General features: G+C 35.6%; 1 protein-coding gene across 2 annotated transcripts; it reads left to right on the forward strand.

Moving 5' to 3' along the window:
- The first annotated feature begins 376 nt into the window (after window positions 1-376).
- Window positions 377-12,848, forward strand: LOC132606908 (two-component response regulator-like APRR7). Of its 2 annotated transcripts, XM_060320588.1 has the most exons (10): window positions 379-705; window positions 952-999; window positions 1,330-1,784; window positions 4,470-4,631; window positions 4,744-4,877; window positions 5,150-5,311; window positions 5,878-6,061; window positions 6,149-6,548; window positions 6,671-7,472; window positions 12,149-12,848. In XM_060320588.1, exons 3-10 carry the CDS (start codon window positions 1,484-1,486, stop codon window positions 12,161-12,163), a joined length of 2,160 nt encoding a protein of 719 aa, XP_060176571.1. In that variant the 5' UTR covers window positions 379-705; window positions 952-999; window positions 1,330-1,483; the 3' UTR covers window positions 12,164-12,848. The 2 variants fall into 2 exon arrangements, with proteins under 2 accessions (XP_060176572.1, XP_060176571.1); XM_060320589.1 differs by lacking the exon at window positions 5,150-5,311 and having other exon boundaries at window positions 377-705.
- Window positions 12,849-13,885: the final 1,037 nt, after the last annotated feature.

Consider the following 13,885-nt stretch of genomic DNA (forward strand, 5'->3'; position numbering starts at 1 on the left):
TACGTATGTTTGTTTGAGGGTTAAATTAATACCGTCAATCAAATACAATATAAATTTATTCTCAGATTTAGGACACGTTTGGCCATGAGAATTTTTTTTTTTTCTAGAAAGTTTTTCACTTTATTGTTTGATCCTTAAAATTGTATTTAAAAAACATCTAAAATCATATTTCTGTTTTTTTATTTTTCTGTACGTTCAAACAATCAAATATCCTTCGCAAAAATATAACCAAACAGAACTCAATTTTTAACTCCAACTTCAAAAATTCCGAATAAAATGAAAAATATTTAGTTTCTGTGACCGAAGGTATAACAATCTTACATATCTCATTTTATTTCATCACATTTGGGATATTTGTCCCAGAACAAGAATTCTATAATCCCGGGATATTTTAGCGTCTGCGAACCAAACGACCCCTTCAAATATTAGTTAACTTCCGTGGATATAGTAAAGTGTTACTTTTGTACAACCAAAATCTCTCTAGTCAAAAGCCCTATTGTTTTTTAACTTGATAAAAGCAAATCTAAAAGTTAATTTAATCTAATCTGTCTTTTCCTTAATTATCTGTAAAATTCATCATGATAGAATTATTTATTTTCTCTCCAATTCAATTTTCATGACGCCTTTGCTCTATTTTTTGCTTGGTTTAACGGAATTTCGGTGGCAAAGCAATTTTTACAACTGCTTTTTCGATGAGCTTTAAAGGTACTGTCACTAATAGTTTCATCAATTATCAAGATTGTAGTTAATGTTTTTTTTTTTTCTCACTTTCATTTGTTATTTATTTTGTTTGACTGTTGAGGAAGATGGAATAATCATTGATGTTATAAAAGGAAATGAGTTTTTTTTTTCTTGTTATGCAACTGTATTATATGCTTAGTAGTATTATTATCTGTGCTGATTGGTATTAGGGCTTGATGTGTGGCTGATGCTCTGTACTGCTTAATACAGGTGTGTAGATGAATGTTCTGTCGAGTTTTGAGGAATTTTCGTGTAAAGGTTAGGTTTAATAATTATTTAGTAGTTCAATCTTGTTGATTTTTGAGATAATAGTTAAAAGCACACCTGAACTATCACTTTTTCGCGAGTTTCACACCCCAACTATCAGCTGTTCCCTTTTTCTACCTGAACTATCACCATCGACGTATTAAAACACACCTAGTTGATAGTTGGCCTAGTCAGCTTCGAGGTATGTTTTAACACGTAGATGGTGATAGTTCAGGAAGGATAGTTGGGGGTGTGAAAAAGTGATAGTTCAAGTGTGTTTTTGACAATTAACTCTTGATTTTTCTATTCAATTGATTGTTTAACATTTCTGATGTGGAATAGGTATGAGAGGGTTTGTATATGAAGAATTTGGGTTGTTGGAGCAGAAGAAATGCGCACTTTGCTTTAGCTGACAAGGATTTATGAAAGTTTTTGTTGGTGGTCACGTCTTCCTTATCATCAGTATTTTTAGATCTGGTTGGTAGGGAGTGATTCGATGAAAATTGTTGGTGATGAAGACAAGGTTATTGGAGATGGAATTTCTCGTGAGGGGCTAAATGAAGTTAAGCATAACGAGTTCAAAGTTGATATGACCAGTAATGATATGGTAGATGAGAGGGCGATCACATTGCAAGCTCAGCGTGGTTTGAAATTGCAAGAACAGCAACAGAGTCAGGGGTCTGCAGTCTGTTGGGAACAATTTCTTCATGTCACCTCCATTAGAGTGTTGCTGGTGGAGAATGATGATTCTACACGACACATCGTCTCTGCTTTACTTCGAAATTGCAATTATGATGGTTAGCTTTTTGTTTAAATTTTTTGTCAAGTTTGAGTTTTAGCTTGATGGATTATTAACAAATTGTCAACGTTTGAGTTTTGTTATAAACCTACCTTGTTCTTGTAACTAAATAACTTTCCCCTTATCCTTTCAAGTTTCAACTCTAGGTTGCGATAATCAAATACAGCCCACAAAAAGATGTGGAGACTGTACATCTGAGTTTGTTTTAATTTCTGGTTATGAGCATTTGCAGAGCCAGCATATATTGCTTATTATGTTGGGTACTTAAACAAGGAGTTTGAGGTGTCATTTACAGTATATTTGTCTGCATTTTTATCACTACTAAATATACTCTCATTTGAGCTGCATAATGGTGTTACCAGTGGTTGTCAACCCGATAGAAATCAGAGTAGTCAAGAGCAAAAAGCGCTAAAAAGCGCCAAATTCTTTTGAAGCTATAGTTGCAAAGCGGAATTAAAGTATGTGCTTGAACGAATAAAAACACTAATAAAGAAAAATAAATAAAAAATGTGTAATGCAACAAAAAAGAACTACAACTGCATATTACTATTTGAATAAAAGAATTGAAATAACTATAGTTAAGCGGAATATATGAAGTAAAAATCATATCAATCAAGTTGAAAAACCATATTATATTTCTAATATACATGAAAAGATGTGGTTTCATGTTTTCTGGAGCTAGTTTCCTTATGCTAAAGTTATAATTCTTAATGCTAATGACTAAATTTAACATTTTTTAACAATTAAGGTTTTCATTTTACTGAATATATTCATTCTGGCAGTGACCTTTTTAGGAGAGAGTTGATGGGTGATGAGGGCGCACACCTTATCACTTTAACATCTATGCTAAGTGAGGGGAACAATCTAACTTTAACTGAGTTTCAAGGACTTAAATGCACCTCAAATGAGTCTTTAGCAACACTGGTGTTGATGCCTAATAAATGAGATAATGAGGCTTGTTATTGGATTTAGTTGGTGGTTTAGCTGAGAGTTCCACATAGTGAATAACCTGAAAATTGTGTGAACCATCTTTACTAATCTGGTTTTATTGAATTAATATATATTGATCCTATCTGCACCAAGATTTATGTTTTACATCTATATTTCATTTATGTGCACCTTATCATAATCAAATCGAAGTTTCAGAATTGTTTCTCAACAACAATAAATATATAAACACTTTAAGTTGGGAGTCCAAGCTAACAACTTGAGCTTGAGGGGAAGTTCAAGCATGATGCATCTATCAAGTCAATATGAAAATATCAAGTCAATATGAAGTCTGAAAGAATGAAATATGAATTTATGCATATAAGGGCATGCTTTTTATTAACTTTTTATGTGCCATGAGGTTTCCATTTGTACAGATGATTGGGTATCTTTTTTAGAGAACCATATTATGATGTAGGTTTGCTAATTGAAAACTTATTGCAATATAGGGTTTTTCTCCAACAACTACAACTCAGTCCCAACAAGTTGGGGTCGGCTACGTGAATCCCCATTTCTTCATTTAAGCTCATATTATATCATCATTATACAAATAAAATAAAAGTGAAAAATAAGTCAAATATATATATATTAATGTTAATAATAATAATAGTAGAAGTTCTCTAACAAGTCTAGAACCTACCCTCAATTAGTAGTTATCACGTATGTGGATCTTTTTCTTCCATTATGCCCTATCTTTAGCTAAGTCTGCATCGATACCAAGCTTTTGTAGGTCTTTCGACGCAACTTCCTCCTATGTGATTTTGGGTCTACCCAATCCCCTTTTAACACCTTTACTTTACCATAGTTTAACACCTACGGACCGGTGCATTTGTAGGTCGACATAGGACATGCCCAAACCATCTCAAGCGACCTTCTCCCATTTTATCCTCAATGTGTGTTACTTGCACCTTCTGGCAAATGTGTGTGTGTTTTTCCCCCACAACATCAATTAAATATTGCTTTAGAAAAAAAATGTCTCTATGGTATGGCTCTTTATGCTTGTCTCAGATGCTGCTAACTTCGTGCTGTATCTTGTAACTAGAGTTACTTGAAGGGGAGCCAGAAGCAACAATAGTTGAAGAGCTGCTGACATCCCTCTACTGATCTAGCAACTTTGTTAGGATTCCCTAGGTTCAGGCTGTGTAAATTAATATATAAATAAGTCTGGTCATCTAATTTGTTTCTAACTTTGTGAATCTTGTGGCTGAAACATAAGCTGCCTGCACAAATCTTGTTGTTAATACATACTCCCTCCGTTTCAATTTATGCGAACCTATTTCCTTATTAGTCCGTGCAAAAAAGAATGACCTCTTTCTATATTTAGAAACACATGTGTGACTCATTTAACACCACAAGTTTAAAAGTCTTCTATATTTACTTAAACTTCGTGCCCAGTCAAATGGGTTCACATATATTGAAACGGAGGGAGTATAAGTCTTTTCAATTCAACTTCATATGAAGTTTCAAGTTTCATTTTTGTGATATTTGGTCAGAGCAACTTCTGCATATTTTCAATGACATGTTGATTATTGGTTTTATCACAATTCGCCTAAGTGGTTCTGTATGCTTTTTCCGTTTCTATTACACTTTCAATTCATGACTAGTATCTGCTGTGTTTGTTGTATATATCTTTTGTTTGTTGCTCTCTTTCCATCTTTAAAGTCTTTATTATCTAATTAACCTTTGTTATTTGCAGTTATAGAAGCGGCCAATGGATTGCAAGCTTGGAAGATAATGGAAAACCTGAACAATCACATTGATTTAGTGTTAACAGAAGTTTTAATGCCTTGCTTGTCAGGCTTAGGCCTTCTATGCAAAATCATGAGCCACTACGCACGCAAGACTATTCCTGTTATCAGTAAGTAACCCCTGCTAGTTTTGCCAGTTCTTCTAATGTAGAACTCTTGCTATTCCATGTTTAATTTTGATTGATACTATTATACCTCTATGCTGATGAGGGCCATATGCAGTGATGTCATCTCATGATTCAATGGGTTTAGTCTTCAAGTGTTTGTCAAAAGGTGCAGTCGACTTCCTGGTAAAACCTATACGGAAGAACGAGCTTAAGATCCTATGGCAGCATATGTGGAGAAGATGCCACAGTGTGAGTCACCATTACTCGCAGTATCCTTTTACTTGTGAGCTTCTTGATGTAAAATGAATGGCTGATGCATTGACGTCCATCAAAATACCTAGATAATCAGTAATTGTTTGTTATGGACATGTGTGTCTGCTTATTTGTTCGGTGGGCTGTTTATCCAGTTATATGCAGTTTCTTTAGTTTTGAGTAATATGCTATTTCTTTACTCACCTTTTAAACTAGCCTTCCCAGTGGTTTTGTGTACTACTGTGATTAAATTGTTCTCATTTTCTCAGTCTAGTGGGAGCGGGAGCGAAAGTGGTACTCAAACCCAAAAGTCTATAAAATCAAAAAGCAGTGAGAAGTCTGAAAATAACAGTGGTAACAATGATGGGGAAGATAATGGGAGCGATGGCCTAAATGTTGGTAATGGCAGTGAGGATGAAAGTGGCACACAGGTATTGCCATTTGGTTGCCTTCCCTAGAAATAAAAGGACATTATGCAAAATCTGCCTTTTAGCTTATTGTCATTTATTTATATGCAGAAGAAAACAAATGATAGCAACAGTCTCAAAAATGGGCTATGTCTACTCTTTCGTAGTTATTTGAAGCATTAGATAATTGAGGTGATTTTCTTTTCTTTTCTTTTTTTCAAAATGTTCTACCGATTAGTATATGTAGACGAGAGTAACACATTTAGAACACTAACTTTTGCAGCAAATAAACAAGGTAGAAATGCACGACTTCATTGAGTTAAATTCCATTGGTTAGTCCATTGTGGCATAGATTGTTTATATGTACCAGCAATCGAAAACAACGCTTATATAAGTTTCTTACTGAAAGGACAGAAGTAAAGTAATGTGTTTTAGTCTAGTCACATTATCATCACGATTCAACATAATAGTTCTATAGTGATATTCCTGTTAAGCATCAATATTCCAAGGCTTAGTGACCAATAGAACTATAGAAGTACGGAATGATTTGTATAATATTTCTTCCTGAGTCTGAAATTTGTATTTTGCAGAATTCCTGGACAAAGCAAGCTGTTGAAGCTGAGAGCTCTCTGGCAGTGTCTCCATGGAATCAGGCACCTGAGTGTCCAGACAGCACATGTGCACAGGTTACTCGTTCAAATCCAGAAACCGCTGCTAACAGGAACGCACAGATAAATGCCAAAAGGAAATGCCAAGAAGAAGAAGACAAGACTGGTAATGAGTATTACTAATCTTTTTCTTCTCTTTGATTTTAGTGTCTCTTAGTTGACTGAAACGTATCTATCATGTGTTCCATTGAAGATCACATTGCAAAAGAACCCTCCCTCGGCATACCTACATATCAGAAGTCACAATCTGAAAATGCAATTCAGGTTCCAATCAAACTTGTTGGTGCGGAACATAAGACCCTGCTGGCAACAGATTCCAACACAAGCAGTTTGAAGATGGATAAACACCAGGCAAATCTAGATGGAGATTTTCCATCCACTGAATATCATGATGTGACTGCTGAGAAGCCTCATCCTCGGTCCAACAGCAGAAGGTTGAACAAAGCTGTGCCGGTATTAGAAATCAATAATACAACCATTGGTGAATCGAAAGAGCTAAGTTTGAAAAGGATAAGAGGACCAAAAGAACCAGGAAATACTGCTCGAGATGATCGTAGTGTTTTGAGAAAATCAGATCTTTCAGCTTTCTCAAGGTTTGGAGACAATAGTTACTAGTTATGCTTTCTAAGCTTTTTATCAGAGCTGTGGTGATTTCCTTTGTTGGATGGGAACTTTCAGCAATTTACCTTTTGCTCTGTGGTGGACCATTTTGCAGGTATAATTCGTCCTCAAACCCTGTGAGGACTCTTAACGGGATTAATCTAAGTAGTTCTTTAATTAATAATGGCCAAGAAATTGCCAAGAAAGAGTCGGTATGTGATATTCCAACTCAGACAAATGAGAAATTTCTACATCCGAGCTCAAGTAGAACTGGCAATATTATGGATAAGGGGTCCACCACTAATAAGCTTGCTGTGGAACCATTACTTTCTAGAGATAAGGTAGAAGCAACATCAACAATTTACGGTTTGCACTCATCGTCAGCTTTCAAGCCTGCAAAAATTGACTTTAGAATCTACCGTCAGCAAGTGCCGCAAGTTCAGCTAAAGCCTTGTAACATGCAAGCTACAGACAATCTTGCTCTGCAAGGCTCTCACACTGACATCCTAGTTCAGCATCCTCATCAGCACCACCACCATCATCAATTCCGTGACCTAGATCAAGATTGCACTTCCCCCTATGTAGATTTCTCATTGAAGAAACTAGCTGTGGGTGGCCCAAGTTGTGCTTCATCCAACACTCAAACTAGGCCTTGTGAAGGGAACCCTGAATATCACAGTTTGAACAGAAGTGCTTCGGGAAGTAACCGTGGAAGCAATGTGCAGGACGGAAGCTGCACAGCTATAAATGCTGGAGGCACAAATGGGGAAAGTGATAACAGGTTAGCTGGCAAAAATGGAAGTGGTGATGTCAGTGGCAATGGTTGTGGAAATACGATAGATCCTTCTAAACTTGCCAGAGCAGGAGCCTTGACCAAACTTCGTCAGAAGAAGAAAGATAGATGCTTTAAGAAAAAGGTAGGTTGAAACATTCCATTTATACCGTCTCTATCCTAATGTTGCTTTCATCAGTAAATGGTCCTATTCCTTCTTTCTTGTGAAGTAGCCCACTCAGCGTTCTACTGTCATACCTGATCAATCCGTTTATCTGTTGGTATATATAGATGGCATAGCTATTACATGCAAAGCTCATGAGAAAATCATCCAGTAGAAAAAATATCTAACTAGTCATTTTCAGACCAAGAATTAGGACATCTAAAATATTTTCTTGGTAGTGAGGCCCAATCAAGAGACGATGTTATTTTACAAAGGAAGTCTGTACTCCCTCCGGATAAAAAAGAGTGTCCACTTAGCCTTTTTTTCTTGGGTCAAAAAGAGTGTCCACTTATCAAATCAAGAAAGAATTGACCTTATCTTTCCAGATTTGCCCCTATTAAGTGCTATGTGATCAAATCAAATCTCAATACCTATTTAATTAGGGGTAGTTTAATCAAATTACCTATTTTTGTCTAGGAGTTAGTATTTTCTTTAGGGGTGTGCAAATGGCATAGGTATGATGGATTGCAAACCTGTTGATAGCCCGATGGATCTGAACAATAAAATGTTATCTGATCAGGGGAAGCCATGACAAATCCTATAAGGTACCAAAGGCTTGTTAGGAAGTTAGACTCTCACTATTACCTAAAAAAACATTTCTTTCGTTGTGATGTATAGTAAGTCAGTCAATGCAGTCTCCATACCAGTCATTGAGATGCTGTTACACCCATCTTAAGATACATCAAAAAACCACCAGGCTAAGGATTGTTGCTTGAAGACAAAGGAAGCATTTTGATTATAGGATACTTTGATGTTGATTAGGCCAGTTTACCAATTGACATTCTACATCTGGATTCTGTGCTTTTTTCCTTTTGTGCTGATCTTTATTATGGAAAAGTAAGAAGTAGAATGTTGTTACTCGATCTAGTACAAGAGCTGAATATTGAGCCATGGCGACGACTGTTTGTGAACAAATATGGGTCAAACAAGTACATTGAAAATTGAAGTTTGTAAACATTAAAGAAATAGTGTGTTATTGTGATAATCAAGCAACGTCAGGTATAGCTTCTAATCCAGTTTTTCATAAAAGAACTGAAAATCTAGAAATAGAATACCACTTGTTCAGGAGAAAGTTATTTCTAAGGAAATTATCACAAACCCTTTCGCTCAACTAAATTACTAGCAGCTATCTTTACAGAGGTTTCTCATAGGACTGCGAAGTGAAAACATTTCTAATAAGCTTGGTGCATATGATTTATATGTTCCGACTTGAGAGGATGTGTCAGATATTAATGATAATTCGAACAAGGAAATCAACAAGTCAAGCTCACTTATGTGGAAAATCACAATTTGGATAAGAAACTCAAGAAGTCAAACCACCTAATAAGTGGATGTGACTAAGGTCAAGGAGGAGCCATCACAATTAATTTGTAGCACGATCATTTAGAACTCTCTTAGATATGTCTAGTTTTTGTATACTAAATTTTACACCTATTATGAGGTGCTGATTTTGACAAACAATCATTAATTTGAAAGAATTCACAAATCAATTTTTATTCTCGAGAGTTCTTATCTCTTTCTTAGTCTACACATTGCTAAATTGAAGCAATACTTCTTTCGGCACTTCCGAAGTATGGATCTAAGACAAATTAGGTATTTTTGGGTATTGAGGTCGCTCAGTCGAGATCAGAAATTCTCATCTCCAGTTTAAGTATGCCCTAGATATTCTTAAGAAGACAAGAATGACATATTATAGACCCATTGACACTCTTATAGATCCAAATGTTAGGGTTCTACTAGGTCCATATTAGTCCTTCAGTGACTATGCAAGATATAGGCAGTTGATTGGTAGGTTGAATTAGGATGATATTGCCCTTTTATGGACTCTCAATGTGACTAACTTGGATGCAACTTTATATTCTTTTTTTGTAAGCCACTTTATGGACTCTCCATGTGACTCATTGGGATTCGGGCCTCTATATTTTTCGATACTTAGAATCAACTCCAGAAAGAAGATTAAGGACATGATTAAATACTGAATACACAGACGTAGATTGAGCAGGATTATCTTCTAATAGACATTCTACTTCTACATATTGGTTTTACTTGGTAGTAGTTTGCCTTGGAAGATCAAGAAACAAATTAAGGTTGCTAATCCAGTGGGAAGCAAGAGCATCAGACGATGACTGTTGCAACTTGCAAACTCATTTGCATCAAATAGTTGCTCTTCATGTTGCTTCGAGTTTGGTGCTTCACGAGAGAACTAAATACATGAATATCGACCACACTTTCTTTGGGAAAAGATACACTTAGGAGATATTGACACGAAATTCGTGAAGTCAAATGATCAGTTTGAAGATATATACTCTGAGTCTCTCACGAGTCTTCGCATTAGATGCACTTGTGACAAACTCGGTGCATACCACTTGTATGCTCCAACTTGAGGAGAGTGTTTTAGTTAATGTAATCTGGTAACTGCATATAGTTATACTAAATGTAAGCATCCCACATTGAGAAACATAATAATGTACATTGTAAAGTGTGCATGTAAAAAGACCTAGGCGTAATGCATAAGACAAGTCTCGCACATTCTCATAATTCTTTCTTGCTTGTCCACCACTGCTCGGTATTCATACTTTATAATGTACATAGTGTAAAGAAAAGAGAAGAAAGAGATTTTCGGAACAAATTACTTTATTATTCCCTCATGCATGTTGGGACTTAAATAATGTTTAGTTGTTTACAAGTAATCCATAAAAGGAAAGGAAAGTAATTTCTACTCCTAGTTACACGATAACATGGATTTTATACCTATTCCATATTTGCAAGGAATTTATATTTGTAATAGATACAATTTCCTAAACTTTACATTTTTAAAACATAATTCAAATTTTCTGCGTGTTGGATACTTGTATATATACTCTGTATTCAAAATATATGTCGGAATTGGCTAATGCAAAGATAATCATTTATGTTGGGAGTTTGGATAACATAGCGTACACGGAGATGGTAGATCTTGTTCTTATTTATTGAGAAGTATGATGAAGTTTAGCTGACGAAATCCATAAACCTAGAAAGTCGGTGTCACTGGTTCTTTAATTGTTCACCTGTGTCTGTTTGGGATGCGGTCAGTGTAGGTTAGCAGTTCACTGTTGGATCTCACATAAATGTTTTGAGTGGCTTTTGGACTGTCAAAGAGATTCCAAAAGAAAGAGATGCCAATTTAGGTGAAAATTTAAAATGGTTATGGATGGATGAAAAATGTGAGACCTGTAATATCAGCATTCTAAGAATAGAAGTTGGAATTCGTGCATTTTATCTGGAAGAGCTAGGCACCTCTGAACTGTTGGTGCAAATTTCGCCTGGATAGGATAGGGCCGGATAAATTCAGGGTTGAGTGTTCCTGATCTAACTTGATGCTGTTTATCTGAGGAGGCTAAATTTGGTTGTGTTAGTGGAGGAAAAGATGCTGCTCCTGATTATTGGATTCTGGTTAGGTTTTGGTTTATTGTTGGCAAGAAAAAAAGAGAGGAAAGTGAGCGACTTATTTTTTATATGGTCACTGTTCATCTAATCAGAAAGTTCATTTCTAACAAGGTTTGCATTTCCTTTTTCTTTTTATACAAATCTCCTTATGTAGCTCTTGTATGTTTGATTATGTAATAACTTAACTGTAGCTCCTCCGAAAAAATGTAATCACTTTTGAGTCCCTCTTGAATTGTATGATCCAGTCATGTATAATTCTTAAAACGGAAAAGGGCCAAAATTACCCCTGAACTTTGAAAAATAGTTCATCCATACCCTTCGTTATACTTTAGGGCCAATTATACCCTTACAGTTATACTATGGGGTCAATTATACCCTTATGTCTAACGGCTGCCACGTGGCATCATCTCAGCCCTTCAAAATTATTTTATCCTCAAATAATTTTTTATCCACTAAAATAACTCAAAACGACCCGAATTTTTTTTTTCCAGCAAAAATAATACGAAATTATTTTTATATTTTTTCTGGAAAAATAATTCCGTATTATTTTTGCTGGAAAAAAACAAATTCGGGTCGTTTTGAGTTATTTTAGTGGGTAAAAAATTATTTGAGGATAAAATAATTTTGAAGGGCTGAGATGATGCCACGTGGCAGCCGTTAGACATAAGGGTATAATTGACCCCATAGTATAACTGTAAGGGTATAATTGGCCCTAAAGTATAACGAAGGGTATGGATAAACTATTTTTCAAAGTTCAGGGGTAATTTTGGCCCTTTTCCGTTCTTAAAATGTACGAAAGTGGGATATTATAGAAGAAATTCCATATCAAGTAAAGAATATATGAAATAATATCGATTTATATCAGTTTGAATTCTTCGGAATGAGGATATTTTAGTTCAAGAAAGGATTCAAATAAATTGGAATGGGAAGAAGGAACATTAGTAAGTAAATTGTGATGGAGGTGTACATGTTCATGACAATTGTATATTATTTTCTTAATAGACAAAAGGATAGAACTCTATTGTGTTGCTAGGTACTTCTAGTATAGCACAAATACTGCCTTTGTTAATAAGGCCGTATACATGTCAAATGTGGCACTTCTATGTTCTTTTATTTATTTTAAGTTAATAAACTGATAACTAATGCAGTGGACCAAACTGTTACTTTTGCAGGCCAGTGGACTTTAATTTTTCTAATCAGGTAGGCAATACTTGAACCGTCACTTATGAACCTCTTGAGCAAACGGTAAGAGAAGAACTGATAATCTGCTTCAAAGTCAAGTGATCCTAACTAGTTGAAGCTGGTCTAGTACCTCTCTGCATCATACAGTTGATCGTGGGGGAACACATATTTCTAGTTTCAGTAATATTCCTTTTGTATCTTGCACGCGGTCATTCAGAAAGTGATAGGAGTACCTTCTATGCATAGCGAGTTGAATTTTAGAAGGAATGAGGTTGACCTGAAAAGAGTACATACATTATAGACCTAAAAGCTATGTGGCGAAATGCATGCAACAATCAAGATGTTCTCATTTTCTGTTGGTTTGCTGAAGTCAAATGCCTATACCATCCATTTGAGCCCTGATGTTGTTGTAGTAGTAGTAGTCTTTTTTACCTTGAATTGTATCTTTTGGTTTGATACCAAAACACAGACAGAGACTAGCAGAACAGTGACACGTGTTCAAGGACAATTTCTGAGGCAGGCAAAGCAAAAAGAACCCAAGCAATACTGTGAATGATCATTGAGCCATACTTCCTGATCTTGCATGCATTAAGTTTGTTTGTTCATAATAGTATCTTGTACTTTGAGTATTTACTCCTGTGTGACTATATAACATATAGTAAGATTTAACCATATTTTTTCCCTGGCTGCCATTGAAGTGCCAGTCACTGTGACTTTTTATAGGAGGAGATTCTGCTTTTCAGTGAGTTGCCTTCTATAATAACAATCTGTCACTCCCCATTTCTGTTTAATGAACAGAATGTTTAGGGGATGAATTTGGTTAGTGGTTGATTTGTGTTTATGACCTTACACTTGAATTAGTCTGTGGTAAGCATTGTGAAATTCAGTTACAATTGGATCTCTTCTGCAGATCGGTATGAAAATTTGTAACATGATACGTATGGGAGATCAGAGATGTACCACCATTCTTTGGCATGAAAAGTTTCAACATCTCCTCCTACATGGTTATTGTTTGACCCCTTTCTTGCTACACAAATTAGCAAAATATTGGTGGAAGAAAGAAGAAGAGTTGAGCATATGGGGGTCCATCTGACCAGGAATAGGGATCTATGGAAAAGTTAATTGAAATGACATTTCCTTTGTTGAAATCCTGTATGAAAAAAGGTGAGCAAGGTCAGATATTTCCCTCATGGTTACCTTTTTCTTTTGTTTTGTTGCAGCAAGTTTTATGCACATTTGATTAGCTTGTGTATTATGTTTGGTTTATCTCCTTATCCCTGCAGATCCCATCTTATACGCAACTCACTGTATCCTTTGTACTATAAATAGTTCGCTACAATAGATAGCCGTGTGAGAGCTCTAAAATTCCATTCAGTTCAGGTTGGCTACAATAAGTAGCAGTGTGAGAGAGTCCGGAGCCTAAAGGGTATAAAAATACACAGTATAAATTAAAAGGGGTAGCCTTTCATATATATACCAAAACGGGTATAACGTGGATCAAATTTTTTCTTCATGTCAGACATCACAACCCAAAAAAAATAAAAATATTTAATGGTATAACACGTTATACAAAAAAAAATTTATAACGTGGATCAGTCCGCGTTTTACAACATATATTTGTAAAACGTGATACTGTCCACGACTCATTGTGCATTGTTGCCCTAATTTTTCTCCTTTCTCCTCAGCCTCTTCCTCCATCCTTTTGAAGTTACATAATTTCATGTTCG

This window comes from Lycium barbarum, chromosome 8 (assembly GCF_019175385.1).
Source record: "Lycium barbarum isolate Lr01 chromosome 8, ASM1917538v2, whole genome shotgun sequence".
In the NCBI taxonomy this organism is placed as follows: domain Eukaryota; kingdom Viridiplantae; phylum Streptophyta; class Magnoliopsida; order Solanales; family Solanaceae; genus Lycium; species Lycium barbarum.

Bases quoted from the DNA above. Each gene is read 5' to 3' on its own strand.
- LOC132606908 (XM_060320588.1), top strand. From the start codon at position 1,484: ATGAAAATTGTTGGTGATGAAGACAAGGTTATTGGAGATGGAATTTCT. The intron at 5,312-5,877 runs GTATTGCCATTT...TGTATTTTGCAG, and splicing joins AGGATGAAAGTGGCACACAG to AATTCCTGGACAAAGCAAGC. The intron at 6,549-6,670 runs GTTTGGAGACAA...ACCATTTTGCAG, and splicing joins GATCTTTCAGCTTTCTCAAG to GTATAATTCGTCCTCAAACC.